The 27,838-nt window shown below is 35.9% G+C and overlaps 2 protein-coding genes across 6 annotated transcripts; one reads left to right on the top strand and one right to left on the bottom strand.

Annotated features, from left to right (window-relative positions):
• Positions 1-251: 251 nt before the first annotated feature.
• Positions 252-13,850, bottom strand: LOC116303622 (uncharacterized). 5 transcript variants are annotated; one of them, XM_089037756.1, is made up of 5 exons: positions 13,784-13,850; positions 4,088-4,283; positions 3,586-3,875; positions 2,625-2,892; positions 252-1,922 (listed from the first exon to the last, which is right to left on the bottom strand). In XM_089037756.1, exons 2-5 carry the CDS (start codon positions 4,206-4,208, stop codon positions 835-837), a joined length of 1,767 nt encoding a protein of 588 aa, XP_088893882.1. In that variant the 5' UTR covers positions 4,209-4,283; positions 13,784-13,850; the 3' UTR covers positions 252-834. The 5 variants fall into 5 exon arrangements, with proteins under 5 accessions (XP_088893882.1, XP_088893880.1, XP_088893881.1 ...); XM_089037754.1 differs by having other exon boundaries at positions 13,758-13,843; XM_089037755.1 differs by lacking the exon at positions 13,784-13,850 and adding an exon at positions 12,417-12,521.
• LOC116303624 (putative histone-lysine N-methyltransferase PRDM6) lies at positions 6,529-25,984 on the top strand. The gene is made up of 5 exons (XM_089037759.1): positions 6,529-6,622; positions 20,594-20,784; positions 20,883-21,160; positions 21,906-22,164; positions 23,287-25,984. Exons 2-5 carry the CDS (start codon positions 20,625-20,627, stop codon positions 24,072-24,074), a joined length of 1,485 nt encoding a protein of 494 aa, XP_088893885.1. The 5' UTR covers positions 6,529-6,622; positions 20,594-20,624; the 3' UTR covers positions 24,075-25,984.
• Positions 25,985-27,838: the final 1,854 nt, after the last annotated feature.

The following is a 27,838-nucleotide window of genomic DNA, read 5'->3' as shown; positions in this document are numbered from 1 at the left end:
ATTTGTCGTATTTTTTAAAACATGAAAAACACAAAAATTCTCCCATGTCAGATTTCGGAACCACAACGTTTTTTGAAATCGATGTGCAGTGCGCATGAAGTGTTGATGAGTGTAGTGTACAGTGCTCATCATGTGGTGGTGAGTGTAGTGTACAGTGTGCATCATGTGTTGGTGAGTGTAGTGTACAGTGTGCATCATGTATTGGTGACATTAGTGTACAGTACATATATTATTTTTCCAATATTTGTGTATTTGTGTAATGAGATTTTTTATTTAATATTCAAAAATAGTCATTTGTTATTATAAACTCTGTTAAATTACCGTTTAAATCGATAAGCCTAAAATAAATAAAATAAATTCAAGAAAAGATAGTGGTCTAAAATGTGAAAAAGGATAAGGTATATTTATGGTTATGATTATCTAAACGTATGCATTACTTCAAACGTTAACTTACTAAGTAACCACTATAGGACTTGTTGCAAAATCAAGCTTGAAAAAAAGAAAAAAAATCAAGCTTGCTACACTTTTAATAGATATCCATAACTTATCTATAGCATTATCTTATCTATATCTATAGCATCCGATTGCTTTTTCGATGTCGCGAAAACTATTGTCATATTTAAGAATGATGTCCACAACATCGAAACGTCAAGTAAATTTTGTTACATCATTCCTTATTACCATATCACGATTACTTTTTCGGCCATTATTAATCATCTGATTGTCCATTAGTATTGGCAAAACACACGGTCGATTGTAATGTAGAGGCTAGGTAAACCGACAACGATGGCAAAATAATTGTTTCTACTAGGACAATTTTTAGATTTGTTTCATTTATGTGCATTCAAACATTGTTCTACGATGCCTACTGAGTTGTGACGCCTGAGAAAAAGCGCGTCCACACTTTTCGCATCCAAAGGGCCTTTCACCAGTATGTGTTCTGATATGATTATTGAGCGTAGTTGAGCCTGCAAATAACCTTGAACAAAACCCGCACTTAAAGGGCTTTTTGCCGCTGTGTATCACAGCATGCGTGCGCAACTCGCTTGGTTGCGCAAAGGCTTCTGGGCAATACGTACATTGATAAGGTTTCTCAGGAACTCTGGAACAAATGTGAAGTTGGAGTATTTGCTGCTGGGCAAAGGCTTTCTCGCACTGCCCGCATTTCCAGATACTTATTTCGGGTTGTTCTAAGTCGTTGTCAACCTTTTTGGAGGAATTGAACTCTTTGTTACCCTCCTGTATGTGCTCGTCTTGTTTTTCCTTTTTCTGTTCATTTCTTGCTTCCTCGATTTGAGAAAGAAATTTATCGATCGTCCTGTCGGTGGAATTCATAATCAATCTTTGACGGTGATAATATTCCTTGTCATACAGTCTATTCTCAATGTTGCCATTTTGATCAAGGTCGTTAGTATTAGCTTTGAAATGATTCGACGTGTTCTTTGATTGGTCAACTTCTACTTCACGTAAGTGAGTTGTCTTTGATTGGTTAATCGGTAGGTCACGTGAGTAGGGCTTTGCTCGATAAGAAATGAAAGGCTTGTTAGTGATACAGTTTGTCATGATGGTGTTTGTTGATCCATTTTCGTAACTTGAACTTAAAACACTCTTACTATATAAGGAAGTTTTCGGAGAAGTGTCGTCATGCTTTCGTAGATGATTCGAGTTGTAGTTAGTCGTGCTTGGTATAATAAAGTCATATCCATTAGGGGGAAGAAGAGGTGCATATCCAGACAACAAGACCTGTGGTCTTGCTACAGCTGGTAACGGGTATTGATACGGGTAATCCAGTTGGCGATGAGTCATCAGCATTGGTGATATTATTTTTGGTTGTGAAGTAATTGTTGTAGGTGGGTTTCCTGTGGTAGTTGTTCCTTGAGTAATACTGGGGACAGTTATGGCTTCCGAAGTTGTAACGACTGCTAAGAAAAAGGATACAAAATTATCTTCAATCACCATCATCATCATAAATAATGATAAAATAGGCTTTTTAAATATGTAAATATGCCTTTGGGAATTTCAGTGAGAAGCATTCTCATCTCTATGCATGATGGGATTGATGCTTTGTTCAAAATGTAAACGAACAGTGCCTCATTTACTTAACCGGCTCACTCCCAACCTTCCTTGCTCTCTCTATCTCACCTTCTTTTTCAACCTCTCTTCGTCTCTCCCTTTCTTCGTACCTCTCAGGCCCACACCACCCTCATCGCCATGAATAATCCCGGTTAAATATTAGGTTTTTCCTTTTTCATCAAGCGCTCGGCTTAATAGACCACTGTTTTCCCATTACAGACCACGTGTCATTCCCTAGAGTATTATTTCTTTGTTTAACGTTTGCGCATGAATATGGATACAACTCAAACAAAGAGGCTTATTCTTAAGGGATGACACATGGTCTGAAATGGTCAAAACCTTACGCCCAAGTGGATTTGGTCCATCACGAAAAGACCTCTTTAGTTTGTGCCTAATGTTTATTTCCAGTTCAGAGCAAGTGACATTGAATATGGAAAGAACCCAAACAAAGAATCTTTCTCTCGAGATAATGACACGTGGTCTGAAATGGGAAAACATTACGCCGAAGTGGAAGAGGTCTATTCAATGACAGGTACATAAACGACACGTACCACGTGAATTATAAGAGGAAGATGCCCCAATATCTTGCATCTTGAGTGGAATGCCAAGATAATGAGGACAGGAGTCGTCGTACCAAACAAGTATCTCTTGCCTAGGAGGAATGTCTTTGAATACTCTGTAGTAGATGTTGCCAAAGTACTGCATGACTGAAGTGTTCTGCTCATCTTTGTAACGAGCACAACGGATATAACGCATCCAGCTTGATTGGTTTTCGTCACTAGCGTCCAGGTAGAAAACTAACTTTCCGTCTTGAAAAATCTTATAGAACAGAAGGAACAGAGATAACGTTTAGCAAAAGCCTTACAAAATACAATTGTGTCTATCGATATTACAAGTGGGCATGTTTGAAGTAATATTTCAAAGCCGACAAAGAGGACTGGACGGGATTTCAATCAAAGCAATTAGTTCCATACCGAGGCGCAGCCGAGAACTGGAACTAATTGCGCGGACTTGAAATCCCGTCCATTCCGATATTGGAGGCTTTGAAATGACTTCTCATCTCATTAATTATTCGACTTGGAGTAACTGGAACAAAATTAATTCAGTCCTAGGACTGAATTAATTTTGTTCCAGTTACTCCAGACTGAATGCATTCCTTTCACAGCACTTTACCAGGTTTCAAGTAACATCATGTGACCCAAAAATAGCCCAAAAATATGAATTATTAATGAGTATGAGAACCGCCTTCCCTTTCGGCCAAGAGTTATTGTTAGAATGTCGTAACCACATCACAAACCACTGAACGTTTGTGTCACGCCGTCCTCACTCTCTTTAGTGTAAAAATAGAAATGTCAGAAATGACACGGTCACGGTATTGACATCCTTTTGACCACTCACAGCGCACAAAATCATTGCTCAGACAATGAAAATGGCCAGGCACGATACCGTCATGACACATACTTTGTTCCCAGTTCGGCAGTTGTATGCCAAAGACGTGCTTCAGTGTCTTACCTCCCACATGTACGAAGTGTCCACATCGGGAGTTAGGTCTTCAGGTTTGATGTGTTTCCCTTCATACGGCCCTATCCACGTTCCTTCTGGAATGTTCTGCAAAGCCCGGACACCATATCGTTTACCGGGGACACTGGACGTACACAGCTCGACTTCAGGAGGAAATGAATTCAGCGCCCGCGGGGTACTCAATTGATCTTTTAACTCGGGGTTTTTAAGAATTCGTAGGGTTTCCAGGTGTTTGTGCTTAGAGCATTTACCATTTGGGTGTTCACTGCACGCAGCACAGTCTATTGGAAAATAGAGAAATACTTGTCAGACTTGATTAACTCATTTCTTGTAGAAATAGCGCGAGATTCCTTAAGCCTGGTTTTCACTTGTCGTTGTTTATAACATTTTTAAAATATAACGCGCGCGCTGATTTGCAGGCGTGTTCATATCAGAGGATAGAGACATGCTTGCGCAAATCTCTATCTACTCCGTACACAGAGATCGGACTTACCATTCTCCAACGAATTAGTGTTATCCGAAGGCGCCAACTTCTCATCAATATTCACGCCTTTCATTTCAGAATGGTTAAACAAATAACCAACGATGTCTGCTATACTGAAATTGTACATCATAGCTGGAGAACATGCGGGATGGACAACTGACACACGGGGTGAGAGAGGACCACTTCTTTTTGGCTGGATCGCACTCTATATGTGAAGGGAAAGAGTAAAGAGTATAGAAAAAGGGAAGGTGAACTGTGCAAGCACCACTGGAAAAAGCGCAATGACTTCAACTAAAAGTCATTATTTTTTGACTTAAAAGTAAGTGGTTGTATCATAGCACTTTTAGTTCTGAACTGATTAGGTTTTCATGTTGTTCCATTCTAATTATTTTACTTTCTTCAGCGAGATGAGACCAATTCTGTTTGGTCCAATTTATTCCATTTCAAATCATTTGGGAATAGAGCCATTCTGTTTGGTTTATTTCAAATCTTTCGGGAATAGATCTATTCTGTTTGGCCCAGTGTTGTCCCATTTCAAATAAATAGGCCATTTCACGGGTCCCGTTACTCAACCTCAGCCTCGTCAGCGTGTAATTATTCTTTGAGAATTTGACTACAGTCCGCAGTAATGAAAGGAATTTACACATTAACGAACAATTGAAACACTTAAAAATTTCACAGGTTGTAGGCAATTTCTAAAGAATATATTACACGCTGACGAGGCTGAGGTTGAGCTGCGGGATCTGTGAAATGGTCTACTATGAATACTCCCATTAAGTTTGGTTTAATGTCGTGCCATTTCAAATTATTTGGGAATAGATCTATTCTCACGGTTTGGTTTATTTCAAACCCTTTAGGGAGTAGATCTATTGTGTACTTGGTTCAATATTGCCCCATCACAAATCGTTTTGGAATAGACCCATTCAGCTTGCCGTGGTTTGCCTCACCGTCATTGCATTTCATTTCTATAGTTCTCCTTATTTTCACTAATAAAACTTGATTATCATCAGTGCAAGTCTGTCTTGTTGAGTTAAACATGACCTTTGTTGGATAGACCAAATTCAAAACTCGCACCGATGTGAGGCTTAAATTGTGAACAAAGGGATCTGGCGCGACTCAAAGTAATCTGGCGTGATTCAAAAGTCACGAATCACGCCAGATCCCTTTGTTCACAACTTAAGCACATCGGTGCGAGTTTTGAATTTGGTCTATAGGAGCAGGATTCCAATTTTTTCGTTTAATTGAATAGGCTAAAACTGATATCATGATATGCTCTAGAAATTGTTTAATCCTATTTTTATAGTTCACTGTTTATAATTCAAAATTACTTCTTATTTTTAAAAATTATTATTTCATATTTTTGCTTATAGAAAAACTAAACAAAAAACAAAGAAGTACTAGAAATATTGTCAGTATCTGCAATAGTGAAAACAGGTGATTAATATGATTCATCCTAGGCCAAAGAAAAAATGTGGTGGACCCGAAAATTCATGATATTACCAAAAAAATTTGAAGTAGTAGGCTAGATACCAAATTATTATTTATCTTTTATTACTATTTAAAGAAGCTGGGAAAGATTCTGAGGACAAGGACTGGACGCCAGTAGTATCATGAAAGTATTCCATTTCCTCCATGGCTTATCATATGAGGGTTTAAAAAAATGACGGTTGTTTTTCACTAAAATGTCTAGCTACCAATTTTTTTATTTTTTTATTTCTTATTCATTGCAAGTTTCCCTGCTGAGTATTTTTATGCTTGTTCAACTAAAAGATAAGATATTATCATCAAAACTCAGGGAAACTGCAAAACCAATTGGGACTGAATTATTTGTAGTTTTATTTAGCTCAGTAAACCAAGAAACCTGATTTATGTGGTCGTCACTGGCTAAGCAAAGTGTGTTGGAAAATTAGTCGTACAAGGACTGATATCCATAATGAGTGACCGTTTGCTGCCCTTCGGCAATTTTTCAAACTACAAATTAAAACCGAGCATATATTGTGAACGTTGAGAATATTGTGAACGTTGTATCTGATTTTTTGATTTAACAATATATCAACTATTTTACTTCCGGTACGAACGCGTTTGTAGAATGGCGGGAAAATATAACTTCGCTAACTCGGTGTCAAAGGCAGCCATCAGTTTTTCTCTTGTTCTTTGTTTTAATGCGAAATAACGATTTCTTTACATAGGAATTTCTCTTTTTATCTTTTATTTAATCTAATTTACCGTTGAAGCATTCACGCCTAATAGCATAAATCACTTATGGATAAGTCTTTTCCTAACTTCTTAAGACCCTAAGTGTAGTTTTGGCAATATGATAAGGTAAGCTTTCTCAAATTCCATGAACAAGAATTCTAGCGGAAAATTAGTTTTTGTATATTTTTGTTGTTGTTGTATCTATGGGTTACATAAGTGAAGGAAGAACATGCATTATTATAGGCGTCTGATAGAGGCACGAAACCGCTAGGAGTTTTCAAGCATTCGCCATCATCTACTTCATTCTGTGTCAGCACCTTTCACAAGTCAAAGACAAGTCATTTTGAGGTAAGCTCCCATTTTACTCAATTCAACCTTATAGCTGTTTGTCTAAAAACAAGAGTTGATATCCTAGTGCAGACCTAGGTCTACTACTTATCCAACAAAATACAAAGTTTTTTGAATAGCTTTTCATATCTGTGAAATGTAAACTTTAAAATGTTGGACACGAATTCGATAGCTTTTAAGCTTAAAAGCTAAATGAAAATACACCCAAATATTTTTTTGTGCTTTACAGCTTCAAATGTGCCAAAATCATTTGGTATAAGTTATACTGATAAATATTTCTCGGTGGTATTTGTTTCACGATTTTCATAATTAGGTTTTTTGAAGCTTAAATCTTTTTTCCCCTCTTTAATTTTGCGCTTTTCAAAAGTAGATTTTGGTTGACAAGTGTTTATAGAGTAGAGGTGGTACAAGCTTATTCCTACCATCACATCCTTCAACTTAGAACTTATGATACAAATTATTCTTAGAAATTATTATTTCTGGATAAGAGTATTTGCAAGGGCATTTTTGTACTGGCTAACAGGCAATGTCAGGTTGCTGACTGGGGGGTAGGTTTGTTGATTGCCTGCGTTGCACCGCATGCCCGTAGCTTAAAATCTACACGGGAATGCTGTAGAAAATCACATCGCCTTCTTATATGTCGCATGCATTTTCACGATAGCAAAAACGGTATGTAGGTTTTAAGTTTTCCTTAGGATAAGCTTGTGAACAATGCAGTAATTAGCGTAAAGGTTTTGTTGTGAAAAAAAACCACTCTCTTTTCTCTGAACTAAAAATGAACGTTTAAGATATGTTTTTAGCACGTCTGTCTTTGTTAGGAGATTAATAAAGAATTCTGCACGCATACTAGTCTAAACACATCAACTGAAGCTATTTGTATCTAAATATATCCGGGGCTACAGTCAACAACTGCCAAAGACTGTCGTATTTTTTTAGCTGTACGAAACTATCATTTTCTGTAAGTTTTCGCATCAAACAAAATGCGTTTCTATCAGACTATAAGTAAAATTTATCGATAATCATAAGTTTATTGGCCATAACTGACTGCGTTGAATCCCATTTTGATAGAACTCATTTATGTCGAAACGCAATAAGTTGCCATTTGAAAGCTAGCAGTTAGGTCACGTCTCCCACTTATTCAGTGGAAATCATTGAAGTGTTTGAAATCCCACTTCTGTGCAATCAACTCAAGTGCTTTTGACTGTAAAAGTCTCTCGCCCACGCATATGAATATAATTAATTATTGGGAAAAAATTCAGTTTTTCTCTCGCTTAGTGTAATTCATTCGTTCTACGAGGCTATTAAAGCCACTTTATACTATGTATAGAAGAGACCTCAGTATGAACGACGCCCATTGGTATTTTGACGGGAGAAACTTTGACATTGTCTTCTATCAGACTTGTTTATTGTTTTTAAAGTGAAGGAAGGAAAGCCGTTTACGTGACTTCAGCTTTCTTTGGCTGTTCAAATGATGCATCCCATATCCCCGATGTCACTTAGTGCTTGGTCTCTCCATAGTTAATAAAGGGGAATATTTAGGAAACCTATAGTTATCAGCTTTGTTCGCTTTTGATGTTGAACCGGTCTTGACCGTGCACAATGTTTGATTTATGCTCATCCCAAATTACAAAATAAGTAAACATAAACTTTGTCTATGGGATTATTGTGAGGAGTATTCAAATATCTCTTATAAATCTTTAAGTATTTTGAACTAGCTATTGCCAACAATGGTAAGACAAAGGATTGTGCACGGTCACGCTTGAAAAAAGTGAACAAAGACCTATAACAAGAGGGTTTCCTAACTATACCACTCAATTAACTATGGTCTCTCCTTGTTCTTCTGTTCTCAATGTTAAGACGAGAGCTTGGAAATTCAAGTTTGATATAACTCCAAGATCAGGTTAAGAACATGAAAATATTCTAGGACAATATTAAATAAAATATTATAGAGTGCAAACAATATAACCGTGAAACTTTAGTAATACTAAATAGCACAATTTCATGCAAATTCCATTGTTTTCTATTGTTTAATTACACTATTTCGTACTATTTAGTAACTAGTGTTTCACGAATCGATTGTTTGCACTCTAGCGTGCTATGTTTTGAAATTATTGATATATTTTAAATATCAAAAAAAGATGGTCATACCAAACGAAACTTCTACTTGATGTCGCATTTTTAATCATAGCAGTTTTGAAAAAGGTATAAATGAATTTTTTATAGATTTTAATATAAATGAATGAAAATAGAAATAAAACGGAAGACAAAGAACGTGATATAGACGAAGAAACGCAAGTACATTTAGCCGTTCAATCATGCAATGTTTTAAAGAAAGGCTTCAAACTTCAAATTTTATCGATGTTATGTTAATTTAAAGTGTGAAAATGGCCTACTTTTAATTAACGGCTGCAACGTTTTTTATCCATCCGATCACCAATAAAAAACACAGTAAATTCAATTAAAATGAATTCTGCTCAAGAATTAAAGATGTAATATATCATATTTACCTTCTACAAAAATTCCATTAGTTTCAAAGCTATAGTAGTGATTTTAGCTGAAGCTTTCTTTCTTTTGTTGTTAAATCCTTCACTATATATTACCGGCTTATATTAAACTCGAATTTTCTTAATTCTGCGTGCTAATTGGCGAATTACTTTGATATTGTTGTTGCCATGTTCAACCAAAATTTTTCTCTTATTTATATATGTTCTCCTCTTTAGAAATATTTCCTAAGTATTTATGTATAGTGACTGAGTGAGCAATATACCACAAAGGTCTAATATTGGTATATCTGATAGCCATGAATATATGTGACTTAATTGCTAGCCTCAAGCAGGGACTGAAAAAAAGTTCACAACCTTTTCAATGTCGTGTAACGTCGCGCAAAAACTCAACGTCTATCAAAGCACTTTAATTTCTTTGCTAAAAACTAACGGGAAAATTATTTCGTGATGATGGCATTGCAAGGGCCTATATGGTTAGTCCAGGGCTTAGTCGGTAGTTAACATTTCTTTTTTTTCCCCATGTTTAAGTGATATATAGCCACTAAGCAGTCTCGTGCGAGTAAATAATTCATGGATAATTGTTGCGATATTAAACTTCGGATGATGTTGTCAACAAATGACCAAATATGTAGCAATGACCTTCACGACAAGAAGCGGAATTATTTCGGAAATTATAACTAGATTTGTATGAAATACTACAAATCATGCATTTTACTCTCCAGGTACGACTTTCTACTGAGCAAAACTTTTATATTTTTCGCTCTTTTTGGCCGTGAAGTTCACCTTGACTTTTACTCAAAGAATTACGCAAGAATAATCATTGATACAAATTCTGATACTCAACGTTACTATAAACGTTGTTATCATAAAAAGCAGTTTTTACAAACTGAAAAATTTAGGTTTAACTTTTCTAATGTTCCAAAAAAATAAGTTACCCGACCCATCCACTTACACGGAAAAACAACTTGAGGACGTCACGTGGCCAGTCACCAAGATTATAGTAATAGTCCGATATTGGTTGAGCGGTTTAGATTAGTGATTGAACTTCGATATTTATTCCTTGGTTATGTAAAGTATATGATGGGTTATTACAGTGGGATGACATTAGTCCTATATTATTAATCCCGTGGGCTGGATTGATTCAAAGGGTAGAAATATCGACTAATATTAAACATTGAGTTTTTCATTTGTTTCGGAATTTAGTGGGTGATAATTCCCCTTTTTATAGAAAGATTATCCTTCCATAAACTGAGAAACGAGGATGAATACATATCTTATTTATAGAATATTTTAGATGTGATTTGGCTCGTTGATCTGGCCACTAATAGGATTCTTCTAAGTTAGAGGCAATATACAAGGACGCCTTGAACAAAACAAGAACTGAAGTGATATAGATTCATGAGAGCTAAACGTTCTCAAGGCATGTTCCACCACTAAACCATTTTGGGGCTGCTCCAGGAAGCTCAGTCGTGGCGGATTGAGTTCTATTTTTTCTATTTTTTACTCACGTGAATTTTGCATGTCTATTTTAACATGTGCTTTTAAGTGACCCCGTTATTTAGTTAGACTTTTTGACAAACAACTCTATGCTTGAGTGGAGCCATGCTTTATCAAAATAGACGTGGCCAAGCGTGGATGTCGATCAGGTCCTATTGAAAGCGCCAAAAATCACAACGGATAGAGTCAATATTAGAAACAGTTCAATGATCGAATCTTAATTTAGCTCACTCTTTGAAAAAAAACAACGTAATATCATTTATAATCTGGTATGAAAATTAGCAGTTTAGGGAGCTGTCGAGAGGGGGGTGAACTGGATCATTCAGTTAATGTCTATCTATCAAACAAGTTTTTTCCAGAAGAATATAAAAAGGGGTTTCTCAGTTCTATTGCTATATCCAAGTCAATGTTCAAACTGAATCAACAAAACAAGTTCATTCATGAAATAAAACTTATGAAGAGGTGAAAGTACTCTTTAAACTATAGTGGAAAAAATCCAAAACTCCAAGGACAATTTAGAGTAAGAAATAAAAAGTTGTTGCTTGCTAGAAGTGGAAATGTTTTTTCGTTACCTGCGGCTTCGAGGATACTGCATTCATCAGTCTCAAGCTTTCTCAATCGATGTGGCTTTGACTTGTAACTGTAGCAAGTTCAAGATTATCGATCATCGACGAGTCAGGGAATGAATTCACTCGCCTGATAGACTATTTTTCATATAGCAAGGCTCTCAGAGATGTCATTCATTCATAGAAAGTGTGATGTCATAACTGAACGATTGTTTATAATCAAGGTTATTAGATGAATAGATATATATTTGTACCATTAAAATGTGTCGAGCATGAATACATTTAGTCAGTGGACGTTGATTTTAGATCTAATTTACGAAGCTTCATCGGTTGGGCTTGCTTGGTGGATCAAGAATTAAGGACAAACCCATGAAAACATTTTCCTGTTTGACGCCACCTCGTGCTGTATTCTGCTGCGGATGTGGGTGTGACGCCGTTCGTGTTTATCACTACTGATTCTTCATGGTTGAGTAGCAAGCAAACGACGCCAGACTTGCCACCCCAACCGTTAATTCCTCTAACTTTATTTGTTTATAAACTGAACAAAAGGTGGCGTTTTTCCAGTCCCTATCCACCAGATATTTAATCGATTGTCAACGATATATTATCAAATTATATGCACAGCAAGTTTTTCCTCAACGTACGAAAAAAGAAAAAGATTAAAATTAGCATAGTTAAAGATTAAAATTAAACTAACGAATCGTGGTCGTTTCTTCATTCAACAAAATAATACTTTGAGATAAGCTTTAGACTATACTTTGTGAAAGCCATTTTAATCTTTAGAATTTTCACAAACGTAATCCTGAAGATCTGATAATGATAACTTGGTCCATGATTTTCTCTTAATTTCGTACAAATACGAAATTACTGATATAATGAGTCGTGGAACTAATTGAATAAAGTGCGCGGCCACAATAACAATGTTTAAAAATCATTTTCTCTCAGGCTTATAAAATAAAATAAATGAATATCTTTATCTAAGTATCTAGTCGTTCTAGTGCTTTTCGTACTATTTGGAGACACTTTTCCCTCACACAAACTACCACTACATTCAATGTTCTATGCACACAACGTTCAAGGATCACATATTGATTTTTATCCATCGAAATGTAAATGTATTGGTTAGATTTTTCTGTTGTCGAAAAAAGATCACAAACTATTCCAAAAATTCAACTACTCACCTCTACTAACTGCTCGCTTAAAACGACTAAAGAAAATAATATATACCTTATTTCTCCCGTTTTTTTGTGTGCATACGTGCGCTCACTTAACCATGTAAAGTGCTCTAATATCGTTACACTTCTGTAAGTCGTAAATAACCAGTCATCTCGTAAAAGGAAAAAGTTGGTTAGAGACATTTATAACTTTTATTCCCCCATAAAATAATTAAAAAATTTTCTCTTCTTTGAATCGCTTCTGGCTTTGAGGGAATTTTTCTCTTTCTTCCTTCCTTCTTCCTCTTTTATCTATGGCGAAATTACGTCACCTTGCATCCCTACATAGACTGATTTGATTGGGTCCACCATGACAATATGTTTTCCGGCCTTTGCTTCCTGCAACGTGTCTGATAACTGACAAATCAAATTATGTCATATACAATTTTCGACACATCATCAATTATGGTACCATATTCCTATTAATCAAAGTGCTCAAAAATTCACCTGTTCCATTGATCAATTTTTGTCATTTTAGTTTACATTTTATTCATCGTGTAGCATCATTGAGTCTAGAAGGATGATAAATCCGCCTTTTTTACGCAACAATAAGACGAACAACGACATCTTAATCGCGTTTCATCAGTTACAAAATTTATGGCCTGCCCGGCCCTTCATAGCTGTGCGAGCACAATATTCCTCATTGCTAATAATGTAGCGATTTGGAAGAAGTCACAGCTTACTAATGAACGGATGGATTATATAACGTTGCGAGGCAAATGATGTAGTTCAAGTCACTTCGACTCGCCAAACTCAGAGCGGAGTTGTTCTAGTCAAAGAAATCCCGATCAGGACAAACATTCTAAGTCTTTTAACAGAGAAGCCTTTCATGACAACTTAGATCATTTAAGTTTATGTTTATACATTACATTATTTCTTTGGATTTGATAGTTTTCTATATTCGATGTTCCGGTTGGGTTAATGTCAGTGTTGGATGAGCCGAACTTTGATATGTCATTTTCTATATTGCAAGTGCTTTGGTAAGACTCGTCATCAATCAATGCAATATGTTTTTTATCATCTAATTTCAAAACTACCATGACAGAAAATAAGTACCATAGCTGGAAAGAGCGTGTTACAATCAGTAAAACTATAAAGTATGAAGGAAGTAAGCTTAAAATTCAAGAAGATATGAATTTTCAAAAATCAAAATGTTATATGAAAACAATCGTTGGCATCTCTTACCTCCAGCAAGTGTTGTTTGGTTTTTTTTTTACGAAATTTACACTTTTCAAAAATCATATCTTCGCTAGTTTTGAACATATTATGTCCTTCAAACTTCATCATTTACTAATTTTAACCTGCTCTTTCCAGGCATGGCAATTATTTTTCTGTCTTACTAATTTCAAAATACCTGATAAAAGCGCATTCTTTACAAACCTGCTTGTCTGGTTTGTCGACTTTTCTTTTCTACAAATACTGCTCGTCCGTCGCGCAAAGATATATTTTGACAATAACAATCAGAACATATTTTAGCAGACTTTCAGTCAAGCAAAGAAAATGACAAAATCATCAAATCCATTCCATCCAATCACGACTGAAATTCCTTTGAACATAAATCAGATTTTTAATCATATATCTAATGAGATGCAAGATATCAAATGAGATGTAAAGCTTAAAAAGTAACTTATTTGGTCTTATATATCTTCTATTGTATCAGAGACATAAGTATTGCACAAAGTCAAGTTAAAAAAAGTATTTTTCACAAAATGTAGTAGCTAAGCAATCGTATTTAAGCATGTTTTACGTTCTGGATCTCATTTGATATTTTGCATCTCATTAGGTATCTGTATAAATGTATGCTACAACCTTTCTGCAATCAAGTGTATATATATACAGCCATATGCAAAAACTTTGACCCTTTTGTACATATATACAAGTATATCAAAAATATATCAGAAATTATTGGATATCATGCCTGATATTTTTTCGAGTTGTCCATCACTAGGGCTTTCTGAAAATTTCCGGGAGGATATCCCATAATTTTTGATATACTTGTAGATATATAAAAAAGGGTCAAAGTTTATGCATATGGCTGTATATATATATATATATATATATGTATATATATATATATATATATATATATATATATATATATATTTATATATATATTTATATATATATATTTATTTAAGAAATAGAAAACGCGCGCGCGTGCTGTGTGCTGTGATAAAGCACGCGGGGGTTGGCAGAACAAGAGAGAAGTGTTAGGAGAAGCACGACGAGTAGCGGAGTGCTTCTGGACACTTCTCGAGCGTTCTGCCAATCCCCAAGTGCTTTATGACTGCACACAGCACAGCAAGCAAGTTTTTTATTTCTTTTATGAAATACAAATTACAATAATAGATAGGAATGACGCAACGGAAAGTGCGCGCGCGTGCAATGTGCTCTCATAAAGCACGCGCTCAAAACCAATCAGAACGCGACATTCATAACAGTTATTTTATAAAGCATTTTATTGAAGCATCAGTTGATTGGATAGACTCGTATATACTTTGATGCTATTTCGTTAAAGCTAAAATCTAACTCATAAATATTCCTTACTATTAATCTTGAATAATCATTCTCTTTTTGCTTTGGTTTAAATTTTTTTTACAGAATTTTAAATCCGATAAAAATCCTAAATCACTAATACGAGTTTGGTATTCAATTCACGGGATTAAAGTTGCTCGTCGACTCATCTTCCGCAGGTTTCTTTCCTACCTGTGGATAATGAAACTCTTATAATTCGATGCTCTTATCCAATAAACTTATCCATTATTAAGATTTATCCGTCGGTAAGCGCTATTTATCAGCGCTGTTTTTTAGCTATGAATTCTCAAAAAATTCTATGCATTAAAAATATGAAGTCATAACTAAGAAATATCTTTTTTTAAATATTTCTTTTCTAGTAGTGTCATTTAAAAAATGGACAAATCTAAGATTCCATGTTATTCTCAAGGCTATGTTTATCCGTGAAATACAGGAATTAGAAATTATGTTATTGTTAAGATGAATATAGATAAGAAACACTTATATGTCGTAATAAAATTAGGTCGATCTTACAATAATTTTTACTTCGGGTCACAGCCATAAGGACAGTCAGTAAGACGATATAAATTTTTTTCTTTTTACTTTTAATTATGGATAATTTTTTGTTTGTTTGTTTGTTTCTTTTTGTTTCTTTTTCCATTTCATTTTGCTACTCTTTCAACTCTTGATAGACATTCATTTGTATTCAAATCATTTCAAAGTCACAATTAAACAAACTAAGACCTCAAAGATATCTGTTTTAAAACTTTTTTTCAAGGCAATGTCTGATGTAAAGTCTGTTTGCCGACTAAATTTTTGACACAAAAACTCTTAGAAAAATGTCATTTCGCTATGGAAGACAGCTGAATAAGTAAGTAAATGAAAGACAGTGTCTTTGTTGATACAGCTAGCTTATATAGGAATGAATCAATAAAACATTCTTAGAAGTTAGTCAGTCAGTCTAGCTTACACAAAAGTCCAGTATTTCCCGTTATTAATTAGTTTAAGGAAATACTTGACTTTAAAACAACTTTTAAGACATTTTAAAGGGTGCCAATAGGGTTAGTAGATAACTGAAAATTGACCAAAGAAATAGTATTTACTTGACAAAAAAAAAAAAAAAAAAAGTATTAGTAGTTAATAGTTAGTTAATATTTCATTATTTTGGTTAATTTTTTGGCCAGCGATTGTAAAACTATTAACAGTTAACTGACGATTGCTGGTCTAAAGTATTAGTAGTTAACTGGCAATTGGTTAATCTCATTGGCATCCTCATTTTAGAGGATTTACTACACTTTGTTACGAATCTTCTTTTCTTCTTTTCTTCATCCATTTTTTTTAACTTTTTGAAATTTTTTTCCCTAATCCATTGATCATTAACGCCAAGGGAGATTCTCAGAATGGGACGGTCTAGGTTAACACTTTCCCCACAGACGCATGATTAACAACTGCACCTCTTAGAAACATTGAAGACGAAAGCTTTGTTATAAAGCTAAAAAAAGTAGTTAAACTATTCAGTTCTAAAAATACTCCGAGCTTTCAGGCGTGCGCGCGACATGTTTCAGATTTCGCGTGTTTCGTGTTCCATTGATATTTACTGTAGAATTAAATATACATTGGGCACGTGTTGCGAACAGAACCCTCGAAAACAGAACCTAAAATTTGCTGTAAAAAATAACAAGTTTTGTTAGTGAGGGGAAAAAAAGAATTCTCGATAAAAGACGTCGGGAAGCATCAGCAGTTTTTACAAATAAGAAATACGTGTCAGAAGAAATTTAACATTTGAAGATTATAATCTGTCTAATATTAGGTTTATCTTGAATGTTCATTCACGATGGTGTAAAACGCGGGCTGATTTCTAATCTTTAGTACAAACCACATACATATGTCTACCCAAGGAACACACTGACTGTTGTTAAACAATGCAGTTGGTAATTTCGACTTCCATGAGTAAAAATCGCTAATGTTTGGCATCTAAAAGCTGGCTTAGCTAGGAAGGGGGGGCCAAAAAAGCCCCACCTTCTTAGAAGGGGGGTTCGAAGAGAAAAACGAAATAATCGTCCTAATTTTGCAATTCGTGAGTAGACAAAAAACGATATTTTGTGGTCATTGAATTAATTTGTTTATAAATTGATAGGCAGGAATTTTCAGCCTACATTAAGGGCACGATCAGATTACTTGAGGCATTTCAATCCATCCATAGTGTTGGTTAGCTGTATATGTACTTTTAAGGCCGGGGGTAACCTCAGAGGTTCTTTCACGTTCCCCTTATCTGCACAGCTTACAATAAGATTTAGTTATGCAAAAAAGACGTTTTGACATACGCTTGTTTATGCCGGACTATTATTAGTTTTTGTCTGATGTGTTAGTGTGTGATCATAAGGGCATTTCTTTGTAATCCGGTAATGCTGGCATTTATTGAAGAGAGTTCTACTTGGGCACACGTTTTACAGCTGTATCATGATGAGGCAGGAGTCTGGCAGAGCTGCTCAAGGCGGCAATTTTCACACCTCGTATTGCGCTAGAAAGACGGGATGGATTTGATCATTGATTATCGGCATCAAGACTTCAACTTTTACAGGCGCTAGAAAATTCAATCTAAACTTTCACCGATATTTTCTTGCTTCTGTATAAGCTATGAGCATCTCTTTCCTTAAGCTCGCTTAAAATTAGCAACAAACGTTTTGATATATTTGATAAATTCCGCGTTTTAGCCGAAAACATACATCAAAAATCTAGAGGAAACTTACTCAAACTTTTATACATTCGACTGAACACAAAACACAACTTTTATAAATATTACACAGCAAACTGTGGCATTTCAAATCAAATTTTCCCCCAGCAAGAGGACTGAAAAATCATGAAATTTATGAAGTACAGAATATACAAAATGAAAAATAGAAAAAATCCTGTATTTTCTGCTGGATAAAGTCTGGTACTAAGAATTAAAAAAATATGTTCAAGATTTGTAGCAACAATTTCCATCCAGGTTTATCATGTGTGCATGTAGTCCAGCTCCAGTCTATAATGGAGTCTTTAAGGAACACAGAAATCCGTTGTCGTAGCTAGTGATTCGGTTGTTTAGTTTACACACTTTATTAAGGCTTTCATCCATTGTCGTTATCGTTTTAACTCGGAAATTATTATAGATACCATAGAAGTAGAAACAATCTTAGAAAGCTGAAAAAGGCGTAACACAGGTTTTTGTTCTCTAATTGCCCCGAGGGGACAAACTCAAAAAGTATAATTAAAAAAAACTTTGTTGTGTTATGAATCATTTTTACATTGTACTGTTATTTTACTTCATAAAAATTTCGACCAGAGACGAGTTTTGTTTTAGCGAAAACTAGTTTATACTCAAATGTCTGCAAGCGCAGAGATCGTTCTCCTTCTAAAAACTTTACAAAAGAATTAGCTCAAAGATAAAAACTGCTACGATGGACAGGAAGAAACTAGGAATTTCTGCCGGCCAGATTAAGCTTTTTTCAAGTGTCTTCACTGTCACAATTTAAGCGTTTCCAAAACTTATTCTCCCGAACAAGGCAGCGAGGTTTAGAACTCGACACCAGTGAAAGATAAGAAAAACTGATAAGATTGCAATATCATCACTATATTTTGAGGTTGACATTTTTGGGGGTGCTTCGTTAATTGTATCGCATTGATCAATGCGCGCTAATGAAGTCGTTATCTCTGTAAATGAAGAACCACCGTGTGTCTTATAGAGCTTACTTGGGCTTTGTTTTATTCTTAGATGAATCTGCACCTCTTCAGGCGTGCTTTTTATACTCCTTCATTTCACAGTGAAAATTTTAGCCTCTCGTAAAACCTGGAACACGTTTTTTTTTTTTTTTGAATTTCTTGAACTGAATCCAGGACATAGACTCAAGGATTGTTTCTTTAAAAAAGCAAGGCGAAAACAGACAAAACTTTAAAAACTTCAAAAGCGTTCAAGCAAGAAGCAAAACCTGGTCACATTCAACAGGTATTTTTGGTTAGAAATATTTTTCCCGATTTATAAAAGTTTTCCAACTGATAATCAAGTTAAGAGAGTATGAAGCCCTCCAATAGTTAGTCTAGGGCTAATTTTTCTATGATTTATTAATTTGCTTTATCGAGTAATTAATTAGTTTTTGATTCATGGTGGTTTGGTGGACATTCAGTCAGTTTATACTTGTCTTTATTTTATAGATCATCAAATTCTTAATAGTCAACTTTTCGTTATATTTATAGATTGATACTGGTAAAGTGATCGGCACGTCACTTGAAATTTGAAAACGTATGCGTAAATTTCGCAAAAAATTAACGATTTTACCGTTTTCTTCCAGCCGCAAAAAGAGGTAAAAATAATACAATAGTAAAACAAGAGTTCTATAAAAGTCTTCATCGTTATCGTAATATAGGAGGAACCAATTGTTTTGCGCTCAAACGGCTTTTTTGAAACTTAATTTCAAGTTAAAATGGCTTAAAATTGTTTTAAGTTAGCTTGCACTTCAATGGCTTCTCTGCCGGTTGGTGTGCACTTAAATGGCTTCTTCGAACCCTTGCTGTGCACTTAATTATCTTCTACGTTTAGTGTCCATTTTATTGGGTTCTTTGACCACTTCAATGGCTTCCGGCTTTTGGAACTTCGGTTAATAGACAATATGGAAGACAAAACTGTTATCTTTATTGCCTGTCTTTGATTCTAAAATTATAAATTTATGATTCACACCTTCCATTTAATGCAGACAAGTTCTTTTTGAACGTCTTAAACGTTTTTTTGATAATATTTATTGCTAGTGCCTCCCACATGATGTAGATTATGGTTAGATTATCATCAAACATGCAAGGAAAGCAGCTTTTTCGACATAAACCAAACTAAGACAGCTATAATAGTTTTTTGTCGGGGTCCTTGCATGGGGTGTAGATATAGATGTTGATTCCTCTAAGGAACCTAAAAGAAGACGTGAAATTTCAAAAACTGAATTTAATAGACTTCAGATTGTTAAAAAAGTACTAAAAACAGTTTAAATAGAACTGAACTTAAAAAGACAATTTAATTTAGTTTCTAAATGACCTGGAGATGTGGTAGAGATGACAACGAACCGTCGTCTTCTTTCATTAGTTTTCAAATTAAAAAAATTATGGTTTTCAGTTTTTATACAGTTTTGCTTTTTAGCTTTTAATTTTATGAAATTTTGTCGGTTCTTTCAATATAGAATTTCTTAAAGAGTGCAAAGCGATAGGCAGAATATCTAACAGAGCTAGCGCTAGTATTACGTACCGGTAAGCATCCGAGAATTTATCAGTGACCTCAAGCCTCTCATCAATATATGTTTATTTTACTAAAATTAAGACTTCCTTTCTTATTCCTTCCTTCCTTTCTTCCTTCCTTCCTTCCTTCCTTCCTTCCTTCCTTCCTTCCTTCCTTCCTTCCTTCCTTCCTTTACCCTTCCTTCCTTCCTTCCTTCCTTCCTTCCTTTTTCCTCCTTCCTTCCTTCCTTCTTTTCTCCTTCCTTCCTTCCTTCCTTCCTTCGCTTTTCCCCCCTTAGTTCCTTTCCTTCTTCTTTCATTCTTTAGTTCAGACTTTTCTTCCTTTCTAGTTTTTTCCAAAACTCTAACAACAAGCACTCCATTGTTTCTTCTCCCCTTTTACCAGACAAAATCAAGTCATTCTTTTCCCTCTTTCTCACGCAGAAACAAGCCGTTAACTCAAACAACTCAAAACATGGCGAGTTCTTCTCTTCAAGAAGAAGCAGCTCTAATCAAACCCCAGATCACCTATGGTGACTTACATCGATATCTATACGCTAGGACCAGTGTTCGACCAATCAGAATTGAGGATCTGAAGCGGAAAGTTATGGAATATCAACAAGCTAACACCTTAGGTAAGTGAGGATTCATGATTTTTCGTTTCATTCATGATTTCGTTATTATCAATGAAATAGTTAACATAATTAAGGTAAAAATGATTTGTATATTTTAGGTAGAGAGAAGAATTCTCCCAAACACTCGCCCACTGGATTACACACGGGTGCTCTTAGACTGAATTCTCTTGACCCGAAACGTATCCCGAAATTGTCTCGCGCTCTCGAGTCATTCCCGGAAGAGGTCCAGCTTTGTATTTCCAGTCTTCCCGGAGCGGTTTACGGAGTCTGCGCCAAGACACACATTCCTATTGGGACATGGATAGGTCCTTATGAGGGCAGAAGAGTTAAGACTGGTCGTACTTGGTTTGGGAAAGAAAGCTCCTACATGTGGGAGGTATGATTATACTTTTGCAATGTCTTGATTCCCATGATTAACAAAAATCAACTGAAGTGGGAACAATTGCTGCGTTAGGACGAGTTCTGCGTTGAAATGGGGTGGTCTGGGACATCTGGGTTGGGATGGCTTAGGATGGGTTAGAATGTGTTAACATGGATTGGGTTGGTTCGGATTGGATTGGGTTGGGTTGGAAATTGAAATGGGTTGGATTGAGCAAAAATAAATAGCTTTATCTAAGTGTCAATGTATTTAGTTTACACAACTAATCGAGGACACTAAAATGAAACTGAAATGAAGAAATAATCAAAAAAACATAAATTGTTTTAAAAATCACAACTGGCAAGGAGGCAAACCAGTTGGCTATTAACAAGCATGGTCAAGAAACTGAATTTGAACTAATCAGAAACCAGGACAAATACAGTCTCAGCTAGTGGTTGGGTTGGGATAAGTTGAGTTGAATTGGATTGGTATGTGTTGTATTGGATTGAAATTATTCAAGTGATTGAGATGGCTTAGTTGGTATGGATTTGAAGCTAGATTTAGATTACAAAAGAACGAGTAATGAGTAATGTTTTGAGTTTGGCTTTGATAATTTCATCTGGGCGTGATGTGTCGTGTCGGGTTGGGTTGGGTATGGGTTGGGTTAAGCCACTGGTTCGGCTAAAATTCTTGTCATTGCTTGAACCATTGTGCCTCCATTCAGCTTATGCTACACGAAACTAAAGACGCTATACTTCTTCAGGTTTTTCACGAAGGAGAGCTTTCGTTTTATCTGGATGGAAGCGACGAAGACTCATCCAGTTGGATGAGGTTCATAAGCTGTGCTCGTAACAGCACAGAACAAAACCTGTACGCCTTCCAGTACTGTGGCAACATTTACTACCGGGCTTTTAAAGAAATACCCCCGGGTACAGAACTCCTGGTCTGGTACGATGAAATCTACCCGCACTTCATGGGAATCCCATTAGAGTATAAAGACTTGGGAGACATGGGAACAGAAGGTAAGAACTATTCAAAGTCATCTGCATGTATTATACTATCAAAACAATCCGTTGTTATTATAAGCCCTGTCTGTGGATTAATTGGTCCACAAATACCCTCTGCATAAATTATCTACCACTCTTCGCACGGAATCGGTCAAGAGCATAACTCGTGCTTTGTAACCCTCCCAACCCACTCTCATAATCTGTGAGCACAAGAGCACAACTTGTGCTTTGTAACCCTCCCAACCCACTCTCATAATCTGTGAGCACAAGAGCACAACTTGTGCTTTGTAACCCTTCCAACCCACTCTCATAATCTGTGAGCACAAGAGCACAACTTGTGCTTTGTAACAATCCCAACCCACTCTCATAATCTGTGTTTGGTGATGACCCTGTCTTTTTCAACGTTGGTTTTTTTTGTGCGTTTTCTTCTTTTAAACCAATACGTTCTTTTAGGGGAAGCATATAGGAATCTGCAGGCAGGAATAAGCTAAAGCACTCGACCAACATGTGTCGTGTCAACTTCCGATTTGTCTCCATATATCTAATTATCATCAAGAACAGTACTTATTTTGCGCGCTGTGCTTGGTTAGATAAATCTTGGGCGTAACGCTTTCCCATTTCAGATTACTTGTCATTCCCTTAAATATTATTTCATTATTAACATTTCGACTACTTTAATGTGAGTCTAAAATGGGCCGCAACAAACACAACCATGAATCCTTCTTATTTATTTATTTTTTTTAATGAATGAATCCTAGGTAGTTTATTAAGGTCGGTTTAGACGGCACGATTTTCGCCTACAACTATCTTATACAACACGCTCACGCCACCCAACAACTTGAGTCGTAGCGTGTAAATCAAGCCTACAACTCGCCTACGACAGACGCGAGCGTGTTGTATACGATAGTTGTAGGCAAAAATCGTACCGTCTAAACCAGCCTTTATATCGAACAAATAAGTTTTGCAATAAAAAGACTACTATAGTACTAGTGCAATAGGTTTACAATAGGTTTTTTAGCAGTATAATAAGTTGCTGCCCAATATCGCAAAGTCATGGATCCCCGTGTGAATAAAATACAGAGATGTGATTGGACGATAACTCGTGAGGTATAATAATCCATTTTATTTTTCTTGCAGAAATCAACGCAAATATCCCGACAGACGCAAGAGACGATTCAATGGCTTTTTCTGGAATCCCGCAAAACCCAAGTCCATGTTTACCCGTCGATAGTTCTTCTAGTAACATTCAAAGCAATCCACCTTCCGTGTTAACCGAGTTCAATGAAGTTACCGCAAACATTGATGACGCAGTTGTCATGATATCAAGCGATGATGAAGAAATCATGTCTTCTCTAAAGCGCCTGCGCGAGACATCGTTGGATCTCATTCTTGATTCCGAAACCAGGCCTAAAAAAATACAAACTATGAATTCAGTTGAAGACGCAACAGTGCAAAATAATTGTAACGCTTCTCAAGGAAAGGAATTTTCTGGCGGCAATGTTGGTGTAGCGGAGGCGACGACAAAAGATCACAATGAAGAAGATCCAGGGTTGGGCGTGTTTCGCTGTGGTCAATGCGACAAAGTCTTCGCTCAGAAATCTGTGCTGCAGATTCACATTTGCACACGCTCTCCTAATAAGCCCTTTCAGTGCGGGTTTTGTGGGGTTGCATTCGCGAATCCCAATGATCTGCGTGTCCATGCTAGTGGTCATTGTAACGAGAAGCCTTTCAAGTGCGGGTATTGCTTTCGATCGTTTTCTGGCGCTACCACACTGAATAATCACATTCGTACGCATACTGGAGAAAAGCCATTTATCTGTGAAAAGTGTGGGAGAACCTACTCCCAGGGATCGCAACTCAGTAAACATCTTCGTCTTTCTAACTGTTACAAACATGTTGAAGACATAACATCAAAAATCATGTGATTGCATACTGGAGAAAAGCTAATTATCTGAGAAAAGTGTGGGAGAACATTTACTCTTAAAAAAACTTGCTCGTTCAGGCGCGGCTCTATACAGAGGGCTTCTCAGTGTTAAGGTCAAGTCGTTACTCCAGCTTCATATTAGCAACATTAACCAGTGCTTCACGTACCATCTATGCACCATGAGTTTGTAAGGTTGCTGATAACACACGCTATAATTTTAAGTTGTGACAAATATACACCGACAGGGCAGAAAAACGACTAGTCCCCTACTCACAATTTTTTTATTTAACTGAGTTTAATGCTCCAAATTTTTAAGCGTTTCATTTGTGTCACTGCTGCTGGAAACTTGTGACGAAATTTTTTCCAATTAGAGTAAAGGCTACTTATTAGTATTCACGAAAATGTCAGTTTTTCTGCTGATCAAAATATCACCTCTCCCAAAGTACACGGTTTTATATCTCAAATACGCATTCAATAAATTTTGGTTGCATTTAATATTTTGCTATTTGGCTCCAAAAAAACATGTTTACAAAATATTGAACTTAAATACGTAAAGCCAAAAACCGTTTTTCTGCCCTGTCCAATACACCAGTTTCGCATTCGATGCATATGCCGCTGTATTTGAAGACTCCTTTGCACAGCCTTTTAGCCTCGTTTATAGTTTAAAAGTTATTCACACATGAGATTTCACTAACATTGGTATTGTTCAAGCTGTACATTCTTTAAGTTCCGGTTAACTTTTGTAATTGATTTGCTCTTCAGCGAGGCTTGCCTGTTAGGCCTGTGCATGTCGCACATTGCATGTTGCTTGCTATGCCCCGAATGTATCATATTCGTATAGGAAATCGCACGATCTCGTGTACAACTCGAAATTTATAGGTACGAGTGATGTTTTGAAAGTTTTCAAAATTGGACGAGCCTTTAGGCGAGTTCAATATTTGAGAACTTCCAAAACATCACGAATATCTATAAATTCCGAATTGTACGAGAAGATTGTGCGATTTTTTGTTTATAATACCCTCAAAAAATTGAGCAAAAATTAGGACTCTACTGCATGCTGTGTTTTCACTAGGACAATTTAAACTAGCTTAAATATAACATCGGAAATAAGGAAAAGTTAAACTACCTAGCAAGATGGTTTAAGTTCTCCTACCAAATAAATGGGGCAATCACAGTGTTATTCTTGAAAGGTGGGCATCGGATTAAAACACCTCCAGGAATTTTACGCAAGTTAACATTTCTAGTGAAAACACAGCCGTGATTGTACTCCTCTTGTCCAATAAGAACCGAGTAATTTTGTAGAGTGTATTATAGATATGTAAATATTGTTAGCACAGAAGGTAAGACGTGCAGACAAAGTTTAGGAAAATTTTATATCGTTGGCCTTTCGCTGATTGAATTCACATCTCCCATAGAGCAATCCGGTTTTGGTATGAAACAAGTTTCATTATCTTCATTAATTAAGAGTTTCAGAGCGTCGGTACCTTTGTCTGATGCAACAAACTGTGGATCAATGAGTTCGATCAACAAAGTAAATGTTAGAGCTCGACCGTCATCGTATAGCTTCAATGGTTTTGTTTGTTAGCAAAGTTGTCTCTTCTACTTAATAACCTACCATACTTAAGAAATAGCTTAGAAATTTTTTACCTTGAATATTTTTGGTATACTTTCGGTATAGGCGCTAGCATCGCTTGCAGAAGACTAGCTTTTAACGAAAAATAACTTTCAATTTTAAAAACGCTTTACCAATTCATCTGCGCACATGTTTTTGCGCTGTTAACGCAGTTACTTATTAAATAAATCAGTAATAATCTTGCGCGCAGTGAGCACTATGCATATAAAATATGGCTTGCATATATTTTATTTGCGCGCATGAGCATATGAATATGAAATTTGCGCGGTATAAATTTATTATTACTATTACAGTCATTATTATTAATAATTTTTACAATTTCGCTAGTTCTTTGTCTTCTTTTTTACAATAACGTGATATAAGTTCTAGAGAGTTTCAAGCATGAGTGGGTCAGTGAAGTGTACTTGCCATTAAAATAACACTCAAAATATTGATTCCATATTTCAAAATCATCATTTACAGCTTGAATTATTTAGTCAATGCATAAATAGTGATTCAAACATAGCGTCTTCTTTAAAAAAAATCCTTTAGCCTTGAACAATGTTTGCTATAGTCTAGTAACTTCCGCAACTGATTTCTAAAATAAGATAATTTTTGAAAAATAACTATTTTATGATTTGTTATTTTATGCACGCATTTTCTTAAAGAGCGCTTCTCGGCATTTTGCCAAGTTCCGCATTTCAAGATTCACTCATCCTGAAATTAAAGTGTGTCTCTCTAGGTTTTGGTCTTTCATCTATTAATAGTTAAGTTGTCTAAGCGAATAACAGCTTCTAAGCTAGCTAATGACTTTTCTATGCATTTTAATTCCTAGGCTTATTTTTGCTTCCTAAACAGAGCATATCCGATATTTTGCGTTTGTTTATATACTTTGTGCATTGTGTTTGATTCACTTTTCAAATACTTGCCCAGTGGGGGAACAGAGAGAACATTCTAGAACTGACCAAGTCGGTAGCGTTGCGCATTGCCGCAACAGGAATAGGCAAGCCGACAAAATGAATTTTTTTTCACAAAAATTACTTATTGTTGAATTATATTCCTTGTTTCACGATCATTCGTGTCATATTTACTGAGGAAGCTAAGGGGTAAACCATCTTCTCACCTACCTGATTTCCTTGTCTGTGTGTACATGTTTTTCACCATTGTTAGGAGAGGGCACCCCCTCTATTGTTTCACTAGTCATGTGAAGGAAAACTGCATGAGCAATTATCTAACTGGGTGAAGGAAGGGATGCAAAATAAAAGAGAAGGAGAGAGAAGAGGAGAGGAGAGGAGAGGAGAGGAGAGGAGAGGAGAGGAGAGGAGAGGAGAGGAGAGGAGAGGAGAGGAGAGGAGAGGAGAGGAGAGAAGGATCGAACGATGTATTACACAGTTCAAAGGGTGCAATTATTGGCATTATCATACACTCAACAAATTTACTCGATTCTAATTGGACAAAATCAGAGGGGTACAATTAAATGCCAAATTGTAGTCTGTAGAGTCCCAATTAAGCTGCTCAATTTTGGGTTGTGTATTATAAGCAAGAAATGGCCCAATCTTTTCATACATGCAGTTTGGAATTTATGAATACTCTTAATGTTTTTAAAGTTCTCAAACTGGACTCGCCTAAAGGCTTGAAAACTTTCGAAACATCACTTGAACCTATAACTTCCGAATTGTACTCGAGATTATGTGCGATTTCCTATACTTATACGCTTCCATTTTGATAACAGAATAAAATATGCACCCGCGTTTATTTTGTATTGACGGCTGACTATTCTGCTCAAGTATCAATAATGCAGTATCCGTGATTATGATGATCCGAGTGATGAGCATGACTGCACCAGACAAGCTACATCCCTAAGACTTACAATCCATGACTTTGTATTGCGTAGACCAAAATAAACGCATTTTAATAACGTGTTCTTAAACTTCCTTCTCAACAAGGATAGGAACAATCTTTACATTAGTCGTACAAAAGTAATCCTTTCCCTCCCGTCCCTTACGAAACCGCGATCATGACTCCCTTAATTTAAAATGAACAGTCGAAAATCATAATGATCTGACGTCACCGGATATTGTCGAGAACGGATTTTTTATTTGATGTCTATTTTCTTAATCTTAACCTTTGAATTTTATCATAAACATACATAT

This window comes from Actinia tenebrosa, unplaced genomic scaffold (genome assembly GCF_029948245.1).
Source record: "Actinia tenebrosa isolate PJP-AT-01 unplaced genomic scaffold, QUT_ActTen_1.0 PGA_scaffold5__44_contigs__length_20552954, whole genome shotgun sequence".
In the NCBI taxonomy this organism is placed as follows: Eukaryota; Metazoa; Cnidaria; class Anthozoa; order Actiniaria; family Actiniidae; genus Actinia; species Actinia tenebrosa.
Note: the sequence above shows the minus strand (reverse complement) of the source record. Positions and strands in the feature narration are given on the sequence as shown.